The sequence below is a fragment of the Perca fluviatilis genome, chromosome 4 (assembly GCF_010015445.1).
Source record: "Perca fluviatilis chromosome 4, GENO_Pfluv_1.0, whole genome shotgun sequence".
In the NCBI taxonomy this organism is placed as follows: domain Eukaryota; kingdom Metazoa; phylum Chordata; class Actinopteri; order Perciformes; family Percidae; genus Perca; species Perca fluviatilis.
This window is the reverse complement of record NC_053115.1, coordinates 3,784,570-3,806,608: the sequence shown is the minus strand read 5'-3', so window position 1 is coordinate 3,806,608 and position 22,039 is coordinate 3,784,570. Positions and strand designations below refer to the sequence as shown.

Sequence of the window (22,039 nt, the reverse complement as noted above, 5' to 3'; positions counted from 1 at the left end):
GGCCAGAAGATCCACCTGCTCATTTCCCTCCACACCAGCAGGATTGGGCAGGAACCCAAATGAAACGTATTAGCATACCCTTAATTTACATTCTGTACAATATAATACATATTTCATTGATGATATCTGTTCTAGATGATGATCTGCCTGTTCTAATGCTAGAAAGTGCTGAAAAACTGTCAGATGCATTAACAGTTTGGGGTAATCCCTTCTCCTCTGTCTATACTACTGTAATGCCAGTAACACACGGTATAACACTGCCATCAACTCTGTAATTCATACTTCTTCTGTTAAAGGAGAGATGATGCAATGCTTACCGGCGATTTAATTCATTTTTTTTTGTGTAATGTTAAGGGAAATATCGCCATTCGTTCCTTGAACTCTACCTAAAATAGGTTTGACAATTAGTGATGCTGTTTACACCCACCTATGTTACGTAACTTAAAAAATAGTAACATCAGACATTTCATTTTTGCCACTTTTTAGGTGGCAGGAGTGAAAATCAGTCGTCAGCATTTGCTGTGTCCTGGTTTTAGAACGATCTAGACAGTTGGAGAACAAAAATAGGATGTAGGCGCTACAGGATGATTCTTTTTCTTGGCAACTATCATGTTTTTCCCAAATAATGTACAGATTTTTAGGCATTCTGTCACATATCTTGAAAAATAAAGCCTATATATCCGTTAAATGGAGCCCCGGACCCCGCTACATTCAGGCCGATTTACTTATTTTAGCTGCTCTACAGTGATATTTCATTGACTGCGGTTGGTAGGCCTACCCCCATTATCTTTCATCTTTTTTTATTTTTTATGTTCTGTTGTAGGCCTATATATTGTCTCTACTTCAAAGCTGTCAACACTTTTCAACAATTGTACCATATTGTGGCTTAATAGTCTGTTGTACAATTAATTAAAGATCCCATGGCATGAAAATTTCACTTTATGAGTTTTTTTTAACATTAATATGCATTCCCCCAGCCTGCCTATGGTCCCCCCAGTGGCTAGAAATGGTGATAGGTGTAAACCGAGCCCTGGGTATCCTGCTCTGCCTTTGAGAAAATGAAAGCTCAGATGGGCCGATCATGAATCTTCTCCTTATGAGGTCACAAGGGGAAAGGTTACCTCCCCTTTCTCTGCTTTGCCCGCCCAGAGAATTTGGCCCATCCATGAGAGAGAGAGAGACATCATGGCTTTCAAACAAGCAAAGTGGCAGATGGTCAAGGCCACCCCCTCTCCACCTTGCCCCCTCTCTCTCCTCAATAGCTACAGACACATCCTAAGGAAAGCTCATTGTGGGACTGGCTCTAGTGACTAATTCTGCACCAAGGCTGAATTATAACCCAATTTCCTATACTTGCATGGTATGAGGTCTACTAAAATAATAATAATAATAATTATTATATATATATATATATATATATATATATATATATATATATACATATATATATATTTTTTTTAATTTTTTCTGTTCTTTTTTTTCTGGGTCCCCACTCCGAAGCAGCAGGAGGCGCGAGTGTAACACTGCGAGGGTTACATATGCACGTGACACAACACGGAACTCACTGGTTTGTATGTATATACTGTCTATGGAGAGATGTCAGTGAGTGAGGAGAACTTGGTGTTTAACGGTACAGTCAACGAGGCTTACTGTCTGCGATGACTTTGGACACAGGACGTAGACCGGTGACTTGCACGTGGCCCAGGTTTGGGGTTTGAGCGATAATGGCGGTGAACTGGGCCGAGAGGATCTCCGCTTTCTGCCGCAGTCCGTCTCGCTTCCTCTCCGGGACAACAGCTGAGGCTTTCCTCGCAGAGCTGCTCCGGGAGCTCCGAGATGACCGAGCCACTTACACTGTCAAGGTACAGACAGAAAGCAGCCTACAGTAGGCTATATTCATTCCCGCATAATATATGGCATTGTATATGGCAAGTATTGTGATTTTTATTCTTGTAATATTAGGCTACAACTTTCTTTTCCTCAAAATGTTACAGTATTATATAAGAACAATATTAAAATGCTTGCAGAGCAGCAGTATTCAGATATTTGACAGTATTTTGTCACATGAAAAAATGTGTTGACTCAGCAGAGATCACAGTAAACGACATGAATTGGTGTACAGGAGAATAGACAGGCGAAAGGAAATAGAGAAGCAAAATGGGTGATTGTCAGACTTTGCTGTCCTGAGTTGGGGGGGGGGGGATTGCAAAGGCTGACAAAGACAAACATTTCAGGACTTTAGTAGACCTCATACCGTGCAAGTATAGCAAACTGGGAGATCGTCAACAATGACCAGCATTGCCCTGTAGCGGCGTGCTGTCGTATTATCGGCAGGCAGTCTGTTTACGCCACAACTCCGGCCCACCCCTCTGTCATGCCTATTTGATATGAAATACTTTAAATGACTGGTATTGTTTAAAGAGATTATTTAGATGATATTAACTCTAGTCTAAACGTTGACGTTTTCATTCCTCGGAGGAAGAGAAATGCGGAATAAACCTTTATTTATTTCGAGTATCTGTTCCCGTTTCCTCAGAAGCCAAAGGGTGACTCCCTAAAACTTGGCCTGCGGACGAATAGATTTTTTTTTTGCTCACTACTAGGGTGCAAGATATATATTGACTCAATATCGTTATTGCAATATATCGAAAGTGTCGCAATAATGCAATATTTAGTTTATTTTGTGGAGCGCTGCGTCCCGTCCGTTGGCTGCGTGGCTTAGTTGGGTTTGATTTAGAGCTTGAAACGCTGGAATGATCATGTTTCATTGGCCGGTTACCGCGCCACGTGCACATTTTAGTGCACGTCAGCGCACGGGTCCACTTCCATCAAGTGTCCCAGTAAGCTATTTCACTGAGTCAGCATGCCCAATACCAGGACCTCTCCTAAGTGGAATGCAGCCATCAGTAATGGTTTTGAACACACCTGTGCTTTTCCTACTATGACATGTCAACATGTCTGCCGTGAAAAAGGTCTATCATGAACACTGACATGTCCATAACTCTTCTATTCCCTCCCCTCCCCCCAGATCCTCCTGTTGGCCCCCCTGTGTGAGTACCCGACTCTGCTGTGTCCCTCAGACTCAGTGGGTGAGGAGACAGCCCTGGAGCTCATGTCCGTGTTCGACCAGTGTCCTCCCAAGTCCGTCCAGTTTCGGTGCCACCTCCTCCTGGGCCTCACCTCGGTGCTCGTCTGCACCTCCTGCGTGAGCGACCGCTCCCGTGCGTCCCAAGACTTCCTGGACCTGCTCCTCCAGATAGCCCAGGACACCAGCGATCTCCACGCCGATGGCGCTCTGCGCTCTTTACGAGCCACAGCTTGCGACTGCCTGCGGGAGCTGGAAGCGTGCTCTCCGGGCCTCCTCTCCCAGCGCCTCGAGCTCTTGAGCGGGCTCCGCCAGCGAGAGACATCCTGGCTCCACCAGGCCTACGCGGGACTCCATACTCTGGCGTTGAGAAACGCTGTGTACCAGCTCACCCAGGAAGCAGGAGCTGGTGCCGAGCATCTTAAGGCTCTTCTGGGAGGAAATGCGTCCGTTGCATGGGAGCTGGACTCAGGCCCGACGCAGGGCGAAGACCCAGCCCTGCTGTCTTCTCTCATCCTGGGACCCATGGGTACAGTGCCAACCCTCCAGACTGGGCCTGACTGTAAGGAGTTGCGTTCAGTCCTCTCCTCCCTCCTGGAGGAGTCCTACCTCCTCACTGCGCCCTGTCAGGCTGCACTGCTGCATAGGCTAACGGAGGTGGTTGCCATGGTGCCTGGTGTCCCCCCCGCCGTGTTCAGAGCTCAGCTGCTGCGACTGCTGGGCACGAGCGAGGTTCGTATCAAATGGAATTAAAGGGGTACGCCACCGTTTGTTGAAACAGTTCTTATCACGGTCTCCCCTGGCTGTAGATGGTGGGCCAACGCATTTTTTGTCTCAGTGCAAGTAATTAGGTTGTTTTTTTTGTCTTTTGTCGGCTCACTTTTACTCACAACATGCTAACCGGCAACATAGGATTCCATTCACTACGCTAAGCTAACTAGCGGCGGCGCTGCTGGTGTTGCACCGGACTAAAACGATGCATGCACAAAAATGCGTTGGCCCACCTATCTACAGCTAGAGGAGACCCCACCTATCTACAGCTAGAGGAGACCCCACCTATCTACAGCTAGAGACCCCACCTATCTACAGCTAGAGACCCCACCTATCTACAGCTAGAGGAGACCCCACCTATCTACAGCTAGAGACCCCACCTATCTACAGCTAGAGACCCCACCTATCTACAGCTAGAGGAGACCCCACCTATCTACAGCTAGAGACCCCACCTATCTACAGCTAGAGGAGACCCCACCTTTCTACAGCTAGAGGAGACCCCACCTATCTACAGCTAGAGACCCCACCTATCTACAGCTAGAGACCCCACCTATCTACAGCTAGAGGAGACCTCACCTATCTACAGCTAGAGGAGACCCCACCTATCTACAGCTAGGGGAGACCCCACCTATCTACAGCTAGGGGAGACCCCACCTATCTACAGCTAGAGGAGACCCCACCTATCTACAGCTAGAGGAGACCTCACCTATCTACAGCTAGAGGAGACCTCACCTATCTACAGCTAGGGGAGACCCCACCTATCTACAGCTAGGGGAGACCCCACCTATCTACAGCTAGAGGAGACCCCACCTATCTACAGCTAGAGACCCCACCTATCTACAGCTAGAGGAGACCCCACCTATCTACAGCTAGGGGAGACCCCACCTATCTACAGCTAGAGACCCCACCTATCTACAGCTAGAGGAGACCCCACCTTTCTACAGCTAGGGGAGACCCCACCTATCTACAGCTAGAGACCCCACCTATCTACAGCTAGAGGAGACCTCACCTATCTACAGCTAGAGGAGACCCCACCTTTCTACAGCTAGAGGAGACCCCACCTTTCTACAGCTAGAGACCCCACCTATCTACAGCTAGAGGAGACCTCACCTATCTACAGCTAGAGGAGACCTCACCTATCTACAGCTAGAGGAGACCCCACCTATCTACAGCTAGAGGAGACCTCACCTATCTACAGCTAGAGGAGACCTCACCTATCTACAGCTAGGGGAGACCCCACCTATCTACAGCTAGGGGAGACCCCACCTATCTACAGCTAGAGGAGACCCCACCTATCTACAGCTAGGGGAGACCCCACCTATCTACAGCTAGGGGAGACCCCACCTATCTACAGCTAGAGGAGACCTCACCTATCTACAGCTAGAGGAGACCTCACCTATCTACAGCTAGGGGAGACCCCACCTATCTACAGCTAGGGGAGACCCCACCTATCTACAGCTAGAGGAGACCCCACCTATCTACAGCTAGAGGAGACCCCACCTATCTACAGCTAGGGGAGACCCCACCTATCTACAGCTAGAGGAGACCCCACCTATCTACAGCTAGGTGAGACCGTGATAAGCCCTATTTCAACACACGGTGGCGTATCCCTTTCTACTTGTTGCTGTTTACGAGCATTTTTCTGTGCTGAGGTCTCAAAGGTTAACTTTTTTTATTAACCTATTTTCCCATCTTTTCGTGTCTAATTGACTGACGTGAACAACAATCTTTGAAATTGGTCCAATATTAGATCGCTGCAGAGGCGAAACAAGCTGCACTGTGGCCACAAAACATGCTTGTTTTTTTGCCGCTGACAGACTCAGATTATTATTCTAAGTGTCTGACAACATTATGGAAAGGATCCCTACAGAGATAGACATTTTTGTCAAAGAGTAAGATCCTTTTAGTTTAACATGAAACAGCCCTGAAAACGCTATATATGTAACAAACAGTCATTCTGTCATCGTAAAATACACTTTATTAAAAGTTGACACAAAACAAAATCAAACTATCAAAAGCCGTCTTGGTTTGTCTTTCGACTTGTCTTTTCCACTCTGGTTTGGTTGAAACCAAGGGGGTAAGCCAGCCTCCACAAAGCGTACCTCCCATAGAGCCATTTTGTTGCTAACAAGCCATCACCTCCCGTTAGCATCCCATTGACTGCCATTCATTTTGTCATCACTTTGACAGCGAATAACTTTACATCTGAAGTGTTTAAAGACTCTATTTGTCTGTTGTTTATTTCTAAAGAGACACGACAATGTATAAAAGGCTCCATTACCTTGTACCTCACGTTATGGCTCCGTAGCAGACGCTTTTATAAAAATAGGCTAACGATTGTGTCATAACCACGAGACTTACTGTCGCACAGTAGAGGAATTACCGTATAGTACAGGAGAAGCTCACAGGAAGTTTGGACTTCCGTTAGCTGTTTAGGTTTAATTACTAATGTTAACTAGCATGTTAGTGATCAGTAATTAGCCTGTGCCTATGTTATCTCCTTACATATACCTACGCTCTCCGTCTCTGTAAGATTGGGAATGATTGAGATTTCTCTCGGCACAGCTACCAGAAGACTTCACACTTTCAGACAGGTTGCTCACGTCACATCTACGTCTTCAAGCTCAGTTGGAGGCTGCTCAGTAACGCTCAGCCAGCACCGGGAAAGAGACTTCTGACATCCTTCACTGGTCTCATACAGAGACATGGGGTCTGGTGCTCCATTTCTTTAACTGTCTATGGTCGAAATAAACTCTTAATTCGCCCATTTACATGTGAAAATTATGCTGGCTCTATACACGCTAAAAGTTGTATTGATTTTAAATTGAGTCTGGTGAGAATGCAGCTCATAGGCTGAACCAATTTCCATTGGGATTATCAAATTTTCCTCAAACTATTTAATTTAATTATCAAATAGAAAGTCTACTGAAGCAGCTTTTAAATAAAATTATACAGTTTTGACATAATGAGAATTCATGACACACAGTCAACTCTTCCTCCTCCTCCTCCTCCCCCCAGGTGTGCCTCCTTCACGCCACTCTGCTGATGAAGTGTGCGTTCACAGACAGCCTGTTCAGCGCGGAAGACGAGGCGTTCATGCTCCAGCGGCTGGTCGTGCTCTCCCAGCACCCACTGCTACGCACGCCCGAGAAGCTTTTCTACACGGACTGCATCCTGCACTTCCCCGAGAATCGGCCAATCGGCTGCGGCGACGAGACCCTCCCCGTGCTGCTGACCCCGCGGCTCGCCTCGGCTCTGGTGCCCACCGTGTTCAACGACAGCGCCACCATGCTGGCCCGACTCAACCTGCTGTCCCTGGTCTACCTGGAGGAGGGAGAGGAAGGGGACGGAGAGGGGGGCAGGGGGCTGGACTACCTCTACGAACACCTCACCTCGCTGCTGCACATCGTGGAAAACCGAGGCGGCCGAGAGATCGTCGTCACCTTCTTCAGAGCCGCCTTCCTCTTCCTTTTCCACTTCGGCCACGTTGAACGCTACTCCCACAGCGTGATGGAGAAGCTGAGCGTGGTCTACCTCCGCCACACCCACCTGGCGCCACACTTCATCAACCTGGCCGACCGGACCCAGGACAAGCTCGCCGAGTCCAGCTGGGCCGTGGGGTTCCTGAAGGCTCTCCAGGGAGTCATCACCGAGGCCCCGCTGGCCCAGCTTACCGCGCAAGCCCTGAGCCGGCACCTCAAGGTGCTGGCTCGAGTGGCAGAGGAGGGAGACGTCCCCCAGCACAGCACCCTGCGCTTCCTGTCCAGCGTCATCACTCCGTCGTCGTCGTCCCTGTGCGCGAGCGGCAACTGGCGTCTGGGGAACGGCGTGCTGGCGGTCTGCCGCCGCCTGCTCGTCCACCCGAGCCTGGACTCGCTGCTCGCGCCTCTGGCCGACGTCCTGCAGCATCTCGCCTGCCGCTACGGAGACACGGACGTCCGGGACCACGCCCGCCTCTACTACACCCTCCTGACCACGCTGTCCAGGGAGAAGCTGGCCGCGGTTTTGGCCCAGGGTTCCACCGAGGGAGGGCGGCAGGTCAAGAAGCGATCGCTGTCCTCCATCATGGTTGAGAGCGAGAGGCTGACGAGCATGCTGACCATTCACCGGACGGAGAAAACGATATTCCGGCTGATTGAGGCCCATCCTGAGCCACGAGAAGGAACGCAAACCGATAAAGAAAGCGACCTGATCCAGAACGAGACGGAGAGCTGCCCAGGAGAGGCCAACGCAGCGCTGGAAGCATACAGAGCTCAGTTCGAGGTCCCCGGCTTCGCCTCCGATATCACCTTAAACTACCAGCTGACTCGCACCGAAGCCGAAGACTCACGCTTCGACCAGCTCTTCAGCATCCGCCTCCACTTCGACCTCACGGACGACCACTACGAACAACTGGGAGACATCAGCGTCCCGTGTCTGTTCAGAGAGAGGCGGTCGCCAAACGTCCGGCTGAGGCTGAAGCCCAGGAGGCCCTACCCCACCACCCTGCACGCCAGCGCCATCTTCACCACCCAGGACGGCCTCTCCTGGCTCACCACGCTGCCGCACATCCACGTGGCGTTCCAGCAGGCCTTCGCGCCGCTGCCCGCTCCCCCGACCTTCGGGCGAGGCGGCAAGCTGCGCTTGTTCGACGGTTTGTGGGACGAAATCGGCTCCAAAAGCAGCGGCGAGGACCTGGCCGACTGCGCTACCAGCCTGTTCTGCTGCCCGCTGAAGGAGGCGGCTCTGATCGCCTTGGTGGAGGGACACTTCCTCCCTTACCTTTTATCAGATCTGTCCGATAAAGAGGAGTTCAAAGTGCTTTTCTTCCTCCCGCCGCGGTCCCACGTGCTGCTGAGGATCAGGTCCGAGGACCCCGTGCACTTCAACATCGCCACAGATAACTGGCGGCTCCTGCGTTACATAAGTTCTTATCTGCTGACAATCACGTCCACGCAGGACGACGCGGTGACTGGCTGACTGCGATGCATCTCATCTCACTGGCTTGTTTTAAAGAAATATATATATATATTTGAAAGCTGATTTTTTTTAACAAAGTAATTTTTTGTCAGTGCTTTAATAACTCCACAATTGTACTTGAAATAAAATTGCTGAAGACAGTTGATTTAAAATAGTTATTGCACTTTAATTTGCTTGACCTGAAATTAAATAAATGTGTAAAATATTTTGTAATTTATTTTCCAAATACTGTCGATACAACCTTATCAGTTCAGTATCAAATCATAACAACAGTTATCTCAAGACACTTTACAGAGAGAGTAGGTCTAGACCACACTCTATAATTTACAAAGACCCAATTAGTCCAGTAATATTGGTTACAGTATAAATAAAAGAAAATACATAATTGACTTGATGAGTTGCACAGGATCTCACCGATAGATGGCTCAACAGAAGTTGTATTCCCCTCCTAAATAAAAATAAGGCTATACAAAATCAATTTAGAACCTATACATGTAAGGTACACTTAAGTTTTTGTTTTATAAGATTCACATCCTGACGTTAGTTTCACCCTTTCCTGCTGGTCTACAGTTGGAAAGCAGCAACAAAGACAACGAAGAAGAAGACTGCTAGTAAGCAAACAGGGATGTAAACAATGAGAAATTATTAATTTTATATTTATTTTTAAGATTTTCTGGGGCATTTTTCCACCTTTTAATGATAGGAAAGCAATGCAAGGGGGAGAGACAGGGAAGACATGCAGGAAATTGTCCCAGGTCGGACTTGAACCCTTGACCTTCTGCATCGTGGCGTGAACCTCTGTATATGTGCGCCCGCTCTACCGACTGAGCTAACCTGGCCACACAATTATGAAAAATTTTAAGCCATGCAGAAAATGCTTCATCACGTTTGTTGAGCCAAAGATACACGCCATGCATTTTGGTGAAAACACTGAATATAAAACATTACTTGTGTTTGTTGTCCACAGCGCAGCTTTAAATCGGATCCTTGTGATGAATGTGGGTGACTAAATGTTGGTACTATCAAGAGTATCCTGACTGGCTGCATACACCCTTACTGGTAACCACAGTGGCTCCTACGTTGCTCAAGTGCTACAAAACTACTAAAAGCTGAACAGAGCCTGCCTTTAAATAAACCTTTTCTTTAGTTAACACCTTGACTATTGTTAGGCTGCAATAGTTTGACAATATAACACAGCTGAGTGGTGGAGATGTCATAGTACTGCTCTGTTCCTGTTCTTCTGCAGGGTCACGCCGTTATTGCTACGTACGGTTATCCACTTTTATGAGCGTACAGAGGAAATAAACATTTATACAATTGTTAGAGTACTTTTTTTTTGAAAGTCAATAACTAAAAACTGTGATGTAATCCTACAATAATAAGTAACAGGTTCATGTGAATTTCACTCTCTGAACTTATCTGATATTCACTGTCTGATATTTTGAGCTACTTTCCACTTTTTCAAGTGAACTGGTTGCAAAAGTAACAGACAACGCACTACATCAGTCTAATTCAAATACATGGGATGTTGCCTGTTTTGAGACATTGCCAAAGGATTTTTTATTATATTAAAATGTTTAGCTTAAGGGACACTGGAGAATGTTTTAAGAGCAATTTATATAAAGATATATGATATATCTATAATGTGAGCTATAGCGTTAAATATGCAGAGTAATTCGCACACATCCAAAATCTCACCCACAGATATTGAAGGCTTTAATAACAAGAGAGAGAGGACTCAGGCTGGAATCACTGCGCACCAAAACCTGAGCAACGTGAGGGGAAGCAGTGTTGCTGCATCATAGGAGGAGAGGAAAAGAGGAGACTGTGTGGAGATTGACGCCATGGACCTGACTAACAACTCATGAACACATGAGATGGTTAATGCTAACAAGAGTAGATTAACAGTATGCAAATAGTTTATGCTAAACAAAGGATAATAACAGCCAAAGTGTACACCACATATAAAACATGCAAAGCTTGCCATCCCAAAATCCAATCCAATGTCTTTTTCTCCATCGTTGAACATCTCACCTGCCCCTGAAACAAGAGCAGAGCCAGATGTTTTAAACATTCTGGGCTCAGCCCAAACCTAGGGAGGTCTGGGGGCATAATTTGGGTTTATTGAATCCACAAGCATCTCACCTTTCCAGTTATACACAATTTATGCAACTCCAAGACTGTTTAGTGACCCCGGTATGCAAAAAATTAGGCGAAAATAACACGTTTGTACTGCATGAGAAAGACTTTTTGAGGTTTTTGCCTCAAACTGCATGGGATTAGCATACATTTGGCATGTCTGTAAAGGGGAGACTCGTGGGTACCCATAGAACCCATTTTCATTCAGATATCTGGAGGTATGAGGTCAAGGGACTTCTTTGTTTTTCCTTGCCACAATAAAGCCTAACTTTGGAGTGTTATTTAGCACCCTTCCCAACAAGCTAGCATGACATAGTTGGCTTTAAAATGGAGCCTACTACAGGCTCTGAAAGACAGTACAGTCAGCCTAGAAGATTCAGAGCTTTTGGGAAAACATTTGTGGATGGAGCCCCAGAAGCCCCAGTTATATCTTCATTGACTCTATTACAAAACCACTAAAACCTCTGTTGTGTATTTGTGTGTGTGTGTGTGTGTGTTAGAGTGTGTGTGAGATCACGTGTCTGGGGCTTTGCAAGTGATTTGCATATTCAGTCCACAAGGTGGTGCTGGAATACAACAACAAGAGCAGAATAGTCACAGTATCTAAATCTCCAGTATTTGGTTTATCTTGTCAGAAATGTACATTACAAATTAACTATAAATGTGTAAGCAGAAAGAAAACTCACATCACTCACTCATCACTCTTTACTTGCACATAACAGTCATTAGTTCAAAATGTCTTTATTTCTAAAAGAAAATAAGACTGTAAAGAAGAATATTTCCTTTTCCTCAATCAGGAGGGTACTGTTTTTTTTTTTGTAATTTAAATTTTTATTTGCAAATATGACAAACAACAGCTCATATGGTACAGTTTACAGAAGACAAATAAGACGAAGAAGTCAGATAGTGAAATAACATTTCAGCCAAAACGTAAGATATCCTGGTCACAAGGAGTGTAAAAAAAATGAAAAATGTACAAGCTGAGCAGACAGAAAGTACAGTAGTATTATTTAAATAAAACAATCAAACATAATATCAGTAAATATAAATAGAGATGGCATAAAAATCCAGTTACAGTCTCATAATCAGGCTACTATTTAGAGGTCAGGTGGACCATAAAGTAATCCCAAATCCCTAGAGTCTCAGGCTCTTGGCCCCTTATCCTAGCCAGCATAACCTCATATGATGCTGTCTCACTCATGAGGAGTTTCCACTCCTGCATTGTTGGGTTTATGGGTCTCAATATAATTCTGGCAGCAGAGGCTATCCCAGCCATCAGAACTGAATATGTGCTTTTTGTCAGGGTTGGTGTTTCTGTTTTATCACCCAAAAGGCATAGTCTTGGGGATATTGGCATGGTTACTCCTGCCCATGTCCCTAAGAATTCCAATATGTTATGCCAAAATGGTTTGACCATAGAGCATTCCCAAATGAGATGCAAAAAGGTGCCCATCTCTGTTTTACATTTCCAACATGTGTTGGTACTTATTATTCCTATTTTGAAAAGCCTATTTGGCGTCCAGTAGTACCTGTGCAATATTTTATACTGAATAAATTTCCCCCTAGCTTCCTTGATATATTTACCATTATTAGCCATAATCTGTTTCCATGTATCCGTGTCAATTGCACAATCAAGGTCTCTCTGCCAAATTAATCTCAAATTGTCACATATGCTAGGAGGGTCCTGTTTTACAAAAATGAATCAAATCAATCTATTTGTCGCGTTTTAGATAGGGAAGATGTGGGCTGCATTTGAAAATACAATTAGCTGTTTACTGATTTTGCCCAAAAGCTGAAGCCCTCCAACACGGCTGTGATTGACAGAAGGTGCACTACATCGCTTAAAAGTTTGTGCCCCTTTCAGCTGAGTCACCAGCATTAGTGGTTTAGGCCACAGGGTCTTCCTCTGCAGTGATTGCAGTGGTGGTACTTGTGAGAAGAGTGAGAACAGGAGCTACAATGAAAATGACCAACTCCATCAACCACTTAAACCAAACACCCAACCAACAAACCCCCCCCCCGTGATGCCTGCTTTTTTGTCCTAAAGTCATCAAATTGTGACTTCAAAGCCCCCAACTTCCTCTGCTGTGGTTAAAGTGTTGCCTTTGTGTATTTGTGTGTCTGCGTGCATGCGTGCGTGCGTGCATGTGTGTCTTGCTGATTTTTACTGATATACCACTAACATAGCAAAATCTGATGTATTTGGATTTTCTAAAGAGAAGGGGACATTGTTTCTTGGGGGACAAGTTGCTGTTGATTCTCTCAAAAGTAACTTTTTTTGTGAGCATGAAGCTGATTTTACCCAAGTCCATTGACACTGTTTTCTGTGTGTAACATTTTTCTTAAAAGGTGAAGGAAACTACAGTATGTGCTCTTCCTGAATTTCCAAACATTACGTGAGTGACAGCCTCCTCAGCTGAGTTCCTCACAATCTGCACCACATGTCCATGAACCTCTTTGAAGACTTCCGCTACAGGAGGTGCTAATTATGCTATAGGTAGATAAATAGTGTTCAAGCAAGTTCCTGTCTACAGTTTCCTTCTCTCAGGCACACAAACTGCTACTTTAGTAGAAATATCAAACCAAAGGACTCAACACATCAAGGCAGCTCATATAAATCAGTTATATCAAATTCTCAAAGGCCACTTCGCCGGGCCTGCAGGCAACACAAATCTTCTATCATGGTTGATAACATCGTCTCAAAGTCTCTCGGGTTAGTTTTGATTGTCACAGCTCACATGATATTCAACACTCTCAGAAAAAAAAGTACAAAACAGGACCTTTAAGGTACAAAAGCTTGTCACTGGGGTGGTACCCTCAAAGGTACATTATTGTACCTTGAGGCAGAGGAACAAATTTGTACCTTACCTCTTTGTACCTTTTAAAGGGACAATACTGTACCTTTGAGGATCAATAATGTACCTTAAACAAAGGTACAATAAAAGTACCTCTGGAAAAGGTACAATTTTGTCCCATTAAGGTACCGCCCCAGTGACAAAGCCATTTTGTACCTTTAGGTGGCAAAAAAGTTCCTTTTTATTCCTTAAGAAGTGAAATAAAATGGCAAACAACTAACTGAATTTTAGACATTTATTTTAGTCCTTAAATGGAAAACAGTTTCATTCACAGATTCAAAAATAATTCATCTCACAACCATACGATGTAACATCCCAAAATAAAATGCCACAATGTTTTAGGATGTCATGTCTGATATAAAGAACATTTTTAAAAAATTGAATAATTTTTTTAAGAAGCATTTAATTCAACAACTGACAACTTCATACTGCCACTCAAAAAAAAAGGAAAAATCTTTTCCTTCTTTCAATTTCATGAACATCACTAATAAGAACAAAATTATCATGCAGAAAAACATAATATAGAAACATAATAGTCTTTTATCAAATACCAAGCAAAACACTTCAGCACACCACACCAAAGTAAAATACATTATAAAACAATAAAATCATAAGAGTCACTTAAAGGATAAACTACATGACGCTGAATGATGTCTGTGTTTGGATTAAAAAAACAAGCTTTGAGCTCATCCACAACGCTCTACAACACTGTTGGAACGTAGGATAGGTTAACGGCTCACAGCTAAAACATATCCATCTAGCTTTGCTTGTCCGTTACGTTCACATCAAAGTTTTGGTTTAGATGTAATTTTGAAACCATAACTGGATGACCTTAAGAAACTCACTCATTCAATTGTATCGACTAAGCAATTGGTTGATTTAATCGACAAATCTGTAAATCTGAGTTTCTCCGCAAAGAGTCATGTTAAAGCACCACTTTGATTCTTGTTTTTACTAGGGGTGGGAATACAATATCATCACGATACGTCACGATACAATATTATTGCAATTTTAAAGATATTGCAATATTCTGCAATATATTGTAATTTATTACCTTTTTTCCAACTTCCATTTTTTCCCAATTTCAAATTATGTCCCCAAAAGAAAACTTTGTCAACATCTGTTTTATCTAAAGACAAGAGATACATTTCTCTGTTTGTTCATCTCACTTCAATTGTATTGCTGCAAAATGGGATTGTCAATCAGACAAACTGACCAACAGATATATCATAATAAAAGATCCATACTTGGCGTCTGTGTATCGATACAGTATTGCCACGGAAAATATTCCGATACTATGCTGTATCGATTTTTTCCCCCCACCCCTAGTGTTTACCAGAGATGTGCTCGTACGTTTCTTGGAAATAAGTCATTCAGCATGAAAAAAGCATCAAACATGACTAATGGACTAAAGAGATCTAAGTTGACTAAGACCAGAACCACCGATTAGTCGACTAATCCACTAAGAGGGAGCAGCCCTACATCTCACATGGTAGGTGGATTTACCATGTCTTTTGGTGCTGGTGGAATCTGTAGATACTGCATTGCTACTCCCTCGCAGATGAAAAAGAACTTCAGTGAATCAGATTTTGTTTTAAGAAATGTGTATGTACACAGATACCATTTAGAATGTGTAAAACAAAGAAAACAAAAGGAATGTATGGAGTTTGTGGTGGACGTGTATTTGACCAATTAGATTACTTTGACGTCACAACATTTCTTCTCCAGATGTCATGCATGATTTCTTGGAGGGTGTAGCATCGTTGGTATTGAGGCTTGTTGTATGTAAAGCTCATCAAGAAAAACATATAACCATACAAGAACTAAATGAGGAACTAAGAAAGATGTCTACTGGACAAAATGATAGGACAAATAAGCCTGTGGCTTTCTCAAAAAATACTTTACATGGATCCAGTGTTGTTGGATGTGCTTCACAGAAGTTTATTCCGCCTTCTTGATGCTCACAGGGTACCTGAAGGCTAATGGCACCGCTTGTAAAAAAATAAATAAAAAAAGACTCTCCTCTTCGTCTTCTTGACCAATTAGTTTCTGAGTTTTTGTGTGTTATGGAAAAAGAGTTTGGAAATGTGATAACTCCAAAATGTCATTACTTGATCCATTATTCTAGTCTAATGTTGTCCTACGGTCCTTTACGGTGCATGAGATTTGAAGGGAAACATCAGCAGACTGACTGAATCCAGTTTGACCACTGCAGGGACCCTTTGAGTGAGCACAGTCCTCCAGTCAGCAACATTGTGGAATTGTACAGTAGAATATGGCGACGGTGGCTGATTCTGCAAGAGATCATAAAGTAGTATTTACTCAGTTGAATTGCAGAAATCTACCACAAAGATTAATAAAAAAACAACTTTTCAAATATATACATTTATAGACCCACCAAAAAATACGCAAATTGCACACCTCCCCAAGTATGACGAGAATGTCATTTTTCTCCCTGAACAGGATCGGCAACAGCAGGATTGCAGCTCTGAAATCAATCCCTGAAAAATAAGTAAAAAAATAAAAGAAAGTGTATTACGCGGAATGTACAGTGCATTTTGGTTGGTTAGGCCTTATCTTCTGAAGACAAATAGAAAAGAAATTAAGCTTAAATGGCTCCACAACACTAGGGGTCAACATGGCTGATCAGTGAGTCACTTACCAGGGACATCTTCGGTGAGGGCAGCCTCTCTTTCATGCAAAGCCAGATCTGCAAGGGGAGATTTCCTTTGAGTCAATCTAAGCACTGTGGGTACTAGGACCTTAAAGCCATCTTCGAATCTTCGGCAGATATTCATTTCATCATGAAGCCGGCCCATTTCCTGAAATAGCTGCAACACAGCACAAACAAACGGGAAACATGTCACAACATTATCATAGGATTTTAAAATTAAATTTCAAAGAGAGCCTTTATTAATTTAATATGAACTCCAACACAAATGTAGGGAAAATAAAACATTGTAGACAAACCCTGCATGGACTCTTAAATAAAACAATAATCTTAAAATGTAGGGAAATGTAACCATACTGTTAGTTACTAAAGCTGTAACAGATGAATGTGGCGGAGTAACTAAAGTAACTAAAGCTGTAACAGATGAATGTAGCGGAATAACTAAAGTAACTAGTAACTAAAGCTGTAACAGATGAATGTAGTGGAGTAACTAAAGTAACTAGTAACTAAAGCTGTAACAGATGAATGTAGCGGAATAACTAAAGTAACTAGTAACTAAAGCTGGAACAGATGAATGTGGCGGAGTAACTAGTAACTAAAGCTGTAACAGATGAATGTGGCGGAGTAACTAAAGTAACTAAAGCTGTAACAGATGAATGTGGCGGAGTAACTAAAGGAACTAAAGCTGTAACAGATGAATGTAGTGGAGTAACTAAAGTAACTAGTAACTAAAGCTGTAACAGATGAATGTAGCGGAATAACTAAAGTAACTAGTAACTAAAGCTGGAACAGATGAATGTAGTGGAGTAACTAAAGTAACTAGTAACTAAAGCTGTAACAGATGAATGTAGTGGAGTAACTAAAGTAACTAGTAACTAAAGCTGTAACAGATGAATGTAGCAGAGTAACTAAAGTAACTAGTAACTAAAGCTGTAACAGATGAATGTAGCGGAGTAACTAAAGCAACTAGTAACTAAAGCTGTAACAGATGAATGTAGCGGAATAACTAAAGTAACTAGTAACTAAAGCTGGAACAGATGAATGTAGTGGAGTAACTAAAGTAACTAGTAACTAAAGCTGTAACAGATGAATATAGTGGAGTAACTAAAGTAACTAGTAACTAAAGCTGGAACAGATGAATGTAGTGGAGTAACTAAAGTAACTAGTAACTAAAGCTGTAACAGATGAATGTAGTGGAGTAACTAAAGTAACTAGTAACTAAAGCTGTAACAGATGAATGTAGTGGAGTAACTAAAGTAACTAGTAACTAAAGCTGTAACAGATGAATGTAGCAGAGTAACTAGTAACTAAAGCTGTAACAGATGAATGTAGTGGAGTAACTAGTAACTAAAGCTGTAACAGATGAATGTAGTGGAGTAACTAAAGTAACTAGTAACTAAAGCTGTAACAGATGAATGTAGTGGAGTAACTAGTAACTAAAGCTGTAACAGATGAATGTGGCGGAGTAACTAAAGTAACTAAAGCTGTAACAGATGAATGTGGCGGAGTAACTAAAGTAACTAAAGCTGTAACAGATGAATGTAGTGGAGTAACTAAAGTAACTAGTAACTAAAGCTGTAACAGATGAATGTAGCGGAATAACTAAAGTAACTAGTAACTAAAGCTGGAACAGATGAATGGGGCGGAGTAACTAGTAACTCAAGCTGTAACAGATGAATGGGCGGAGTAACTAAAGTAACTAAAGCTGTAACAGATGAATGTGCGGAGTAACTAAAGGAACTAAAGCTGTAACAGATGAATGTAGTGGAGTAACTAAAGTAACTAGTAACTAAAAGCTGTAACAGATGAATGTAGCGGAATAACTAAAGTAACTAGTAACTAAAGCTGGAACAGATGAATGTAGTGGAGTAACTAAAGTAACTAGTAACTAAAGCTGTAACAGATGAATGTAGTGGAGTAACTAAAGTAACTAGTAACCCAGCTGTAACAGATGAATGTAGCAGAGTAACTAAAGTAACTAGTAAACTAAAGCGTGTAACGATGAATGTGAGCGGAGTAACTAAAGCAACTAGTAACTCAAAGCTGTAACAGATGAATGTAGCGGAATAACTAAAGTAACTAGTAACTAAAGCTGGAACAGATGAATGTAGTGGAGTAACTAAAGTAACTAGTAACTAAAGCTGTAACAGATGAATATAGTGGAGTAACTAAAGTAACTAGTAACTAAAGCTGGAACAGATGAATGTAGTGGAGTAACTAAAGTAACTAGTAACTAAAGCTGTAACAGATGAATGTAGTGGAGTAACTAAAGTAACTAGTAACTAAAGCTGTAACAGATGAATGTAGTGGAGTAACTAAAGTAACTAGTAACTAAAGCTGTAACAGATGAATGTAGCAGAGTAACTAGTAACTAAAGCTGTAACAGATGAATGTAGTGGAGTAACTAGTAACTAAAGCTGTAACAGATGAATGTAGTGGAGTAACTAAAGTAACTAGTAACTAAAGCTGTAACAGATGAATGTAGTGGAGTAACTAGTAACTAAAGCTGTAACAGATGAATGTAGTGGAGTAACTAAAGTAACTAGTAACTAAAGCTGTAACAGATGAATGTAGTGGAGTAACTAAAGTAACTAGTAACTAAAGCTGTAACAGATGAATGTAGCAGAGTAACTAGTAACTAAAGCTGTAACAGATGAATGTAGTGGAGTAAAAAGTACAATAATATTTCTCTCTGAAATGTAACCAAGTAGAAGTAGAAAGTGACATGAAAAGAAAAGACTCAAGTCAAGTACAAGTACCTCAATATTTGGACTGAATTACAGTACAGGAGAAATGTACTTAGTTACATTCTGTGTAGAGTGTGTACACACTAATGCATAATGTTACATTACATAAACTACCGGAGCCAGGTGAATTCAGATCCAGATAAAAACTTCTTCAGTAGTAACCTTAAAGCTAGATGATATGTCTATTAGATTAGAGAGTTACTTTCCATGTTTTTAGGCCTAACGTTATAACAAAGACATAACACATTACTGTTACCGGTACCTTGATTCCCCGTAGCCTTCTCTGAATGTACCGGACAGGCTCGATGGTTACTGTCACGGTTTCTTTCCACTGCTGAACAAATCGGTTGAATTTTGGCTTCCTTAAACAATCCTTCAAAGAGGTATGAAACCATCCTCTCAGTCAATCCATAGTCCACTGCTTCTCTGTCTTCTCCGTCAACTTCATTATCTACAGTACAATAGAGAAAAGAAAAACAGCACTTGTTAACCACCACTGTGGTAACAGCATAATGTAATGTTACACAATTTAAAAGCACATTAGCTATGCTGATACCTAGCTAAGTCACGCTTCTGTATCATGCTCCAGACTGTAACGTTAACGCTGGAAATGTCTTGTCTCTCTCTCTCACACACACAAACACACACACACACACACACACACACACACACACACACACACACACACACACACAATAATAACATAACGTAACCAGGCCTATACTTACTTTTTTTCCAGGACAGCAGGGAAAGAAAGTTAAAACCATTAACGCGAGTAATCGGGTTATTGAGAACAGCAGCTCACGCTAAATGTTAACATTACATCCAAGGGAGGTTATAACCGTTGGTCGGGTTCTGTCAGTTAAGGTGACTGGTGTTGTAATTTCACGTTAGTCTAACGTTAACATTACATGGTTTAACAAAAATGTAAGACAGTTTTGACGACAAAATAAAGAATAAATCATAATTTCAAACCCTGACTGGCTACCGATAGTCAAATTCTGCCCAAATGGCTTTGCTTTAGCATTAACATATATTTCAGAACAAAAGACTGTTAGGCGGCAAACACGCTTTTTATCGTTCTCCTCTTCGAGGCAGTCCCGCTTAACGTTTCATAGCTAACGCGTAACGCGTCTGTCAGAACAAAAGACTTTTCCGCGGCAAAAACGTTTTTTCCTCCTCCCGACGCAGTAGTTTTGTAGTGAACATTAACGCGTAGCTAGCTAGCTAACGAACTCAATGGTGAACTGTACCGTTAGCTAGCTTAGTACCATGTAATAACGTGTAGAATGGCAATATGGGACATAATACTACTAGCTAATGTTTTAACTAACTAGTTAAAGTTAATAATGGCAATCATCAATGTCGAGTGTAGCTAGCTAGCTAGCTAATGTTGACAGAGTATGAACTTCGCAGCTAACGGTAAAGTTAATTTCCAACTTCAGAATATTAACACCACAAACACTGATTAAAATTCATAAATTAATTCTTGAATTTACTTGCTCCTCTTCAGTGACCTCAAACGAAGGTAACCCGTGATTAAATCCTCCGTTGATAAATGTCCGGCGCCATCCTCCGACTTGACACTGACGGAGACTGACAGTTGGATAACTGTTGATTCACTCATGTATCCTTCCGCTGCAATATTTTATGCTTCCCGGCCGAGTCGAGCTGTCGTTAGCGCTGTAGCTAGATCCTTTCAATAGAACACAACAAGCTAAAGCGGCAACAATTATTTATCTGTTTCATTCTAATATAAATAGGGTAAAGGGTTTGAAAATTAAATTCTTCAATTCGGTTTGTGAATATAAATTATTACATACTCCTCATTAACATGATTAAAAATGATTCAAAGGGACACTTCACCAAAAAAACATTCTGATTTATTTTGCCTACATCCCAAAACTTTACAGTTAATAATTTAGTTTGACAATTATTGAGTTATTGAGTTTGATAGTATAGGTTAACTTGTATTTCTATAATGAGAGATGACATTGCTGCTGTGATGACCATCCACAAATTCCTGCCGTTTTACATTTAAACATTAAGGTACAAATATGTAAGGGACAAATATGTACCTTACACCTAGAAAAGTCCACAATTTACAATGGAAGGTGCATAATTGTACCTTAGAGGTGCATAATTGTACCTTAAAGGTACATTTTTGTACTTTTAAGGGTACATTTGCCAAGTTTGTACCTTAGGGAACAAAAATGGACCTGTATTGTACCTCTTTTTCTGACAGTGAACGGTAAGCTGTCTTCTTAGTTGTCTTCATTAAGTGGTTGATGTTTCACGCTTTTATGTAACTTTTAAATGTAATTTTTACTGCTTTCTGTAACTTATTTTTTGTATTTCTTTTTTGTTCTGTAATAATCACATTTTTATTATTATTTTTTATATTAATTGTATTATATTATAGTTGTGTTTCTGTGGTGATGTGTTCTCAGTTTGTCCGTTGTTGTTTTGCCACTGTGAGCACATTAAAATGGGCACAACATGCTTGTTAAATGTTACACACATTTGTAGAATGACATCGCTCTCATAAAATACTGAAGGCTTGTGTATGAGATAAAGAAAAGCAAGGCCTTGAGGCAACTTTGTATTCTTGTGACATTTTATAAAACATTCCTATTAAAGCTCACTGAGACATTGTATGTGAAATCAGGTAAGACAACTAAAAATAAGCCCACAAGAGTTTAAATTATGTCCTTGAATCCTTCCTTTTTAAGTAAGTGTGGCTCATAATGTGTAACCTATATATAATGACAGGTTAGTGTGTGTGGGTGGTACTTTAATATACTGGAAATAT

The 22,039-nt window shown here is 42.1% G+C and overlaps 1 protein-coding gene across 1 annotated transcript; it reads left to right on the top strand.

Annotated features, from left to right (window-relative positions):
* The first annotated feature begins 1,543 nt into the window (after nt 1-1,543).
* Nucleotides 1,544-8,958, top strand: ap5b1 (adaptor related protein complex 5 subunit beta 1). The gene is made up of 3 exons (XM_039797011.1): nt 1,544-1,862; nt 3,029-3,817; nt 6,875-8,958. The coding sequence occupies exons 1-3, from the start codon at nt 1,725-1,727 to the stop codon at nt 8,813-8,815; spliced, it is 2,868 nt and encodes a 955-aa protein (XP_039652945.1). The 5' UTR covers nt 1,544-1,724; the 3' UTR covers nt 8,816-8,958.
* Nucleotides 8,959-22,039: the final 13,081 nt, after the last annotated feature.

What these genes read in the sequence shown, in the direction of transcription:
- ap5b1 (XM_039797011.1), top strand. Translation starts at nt 1,725, where the DNA reads ATGGCGGTGAACTGGGCCGAGAGGATCTCCGCTTTCTGCCGCAGTCCG. An exon ending in GAGCCACTTACACTGTCAAG is followed by an intron (nt 1,863 to 3,028) that starts GTACAGACAGAA and finishes CCCTCCCCCCAG; the next exon opens with ATCCTCCTGTTGGCCCCCCT. An exon ending in GACTGCTGGGCACGAGCGAG is followed by an intron (nt 3,818 to 6,874) that starts GTTCGTATCAAA and finishes TCCTCCCCCCAG; the next exon opens with GTGTGCCTCCTTCACGCCAC.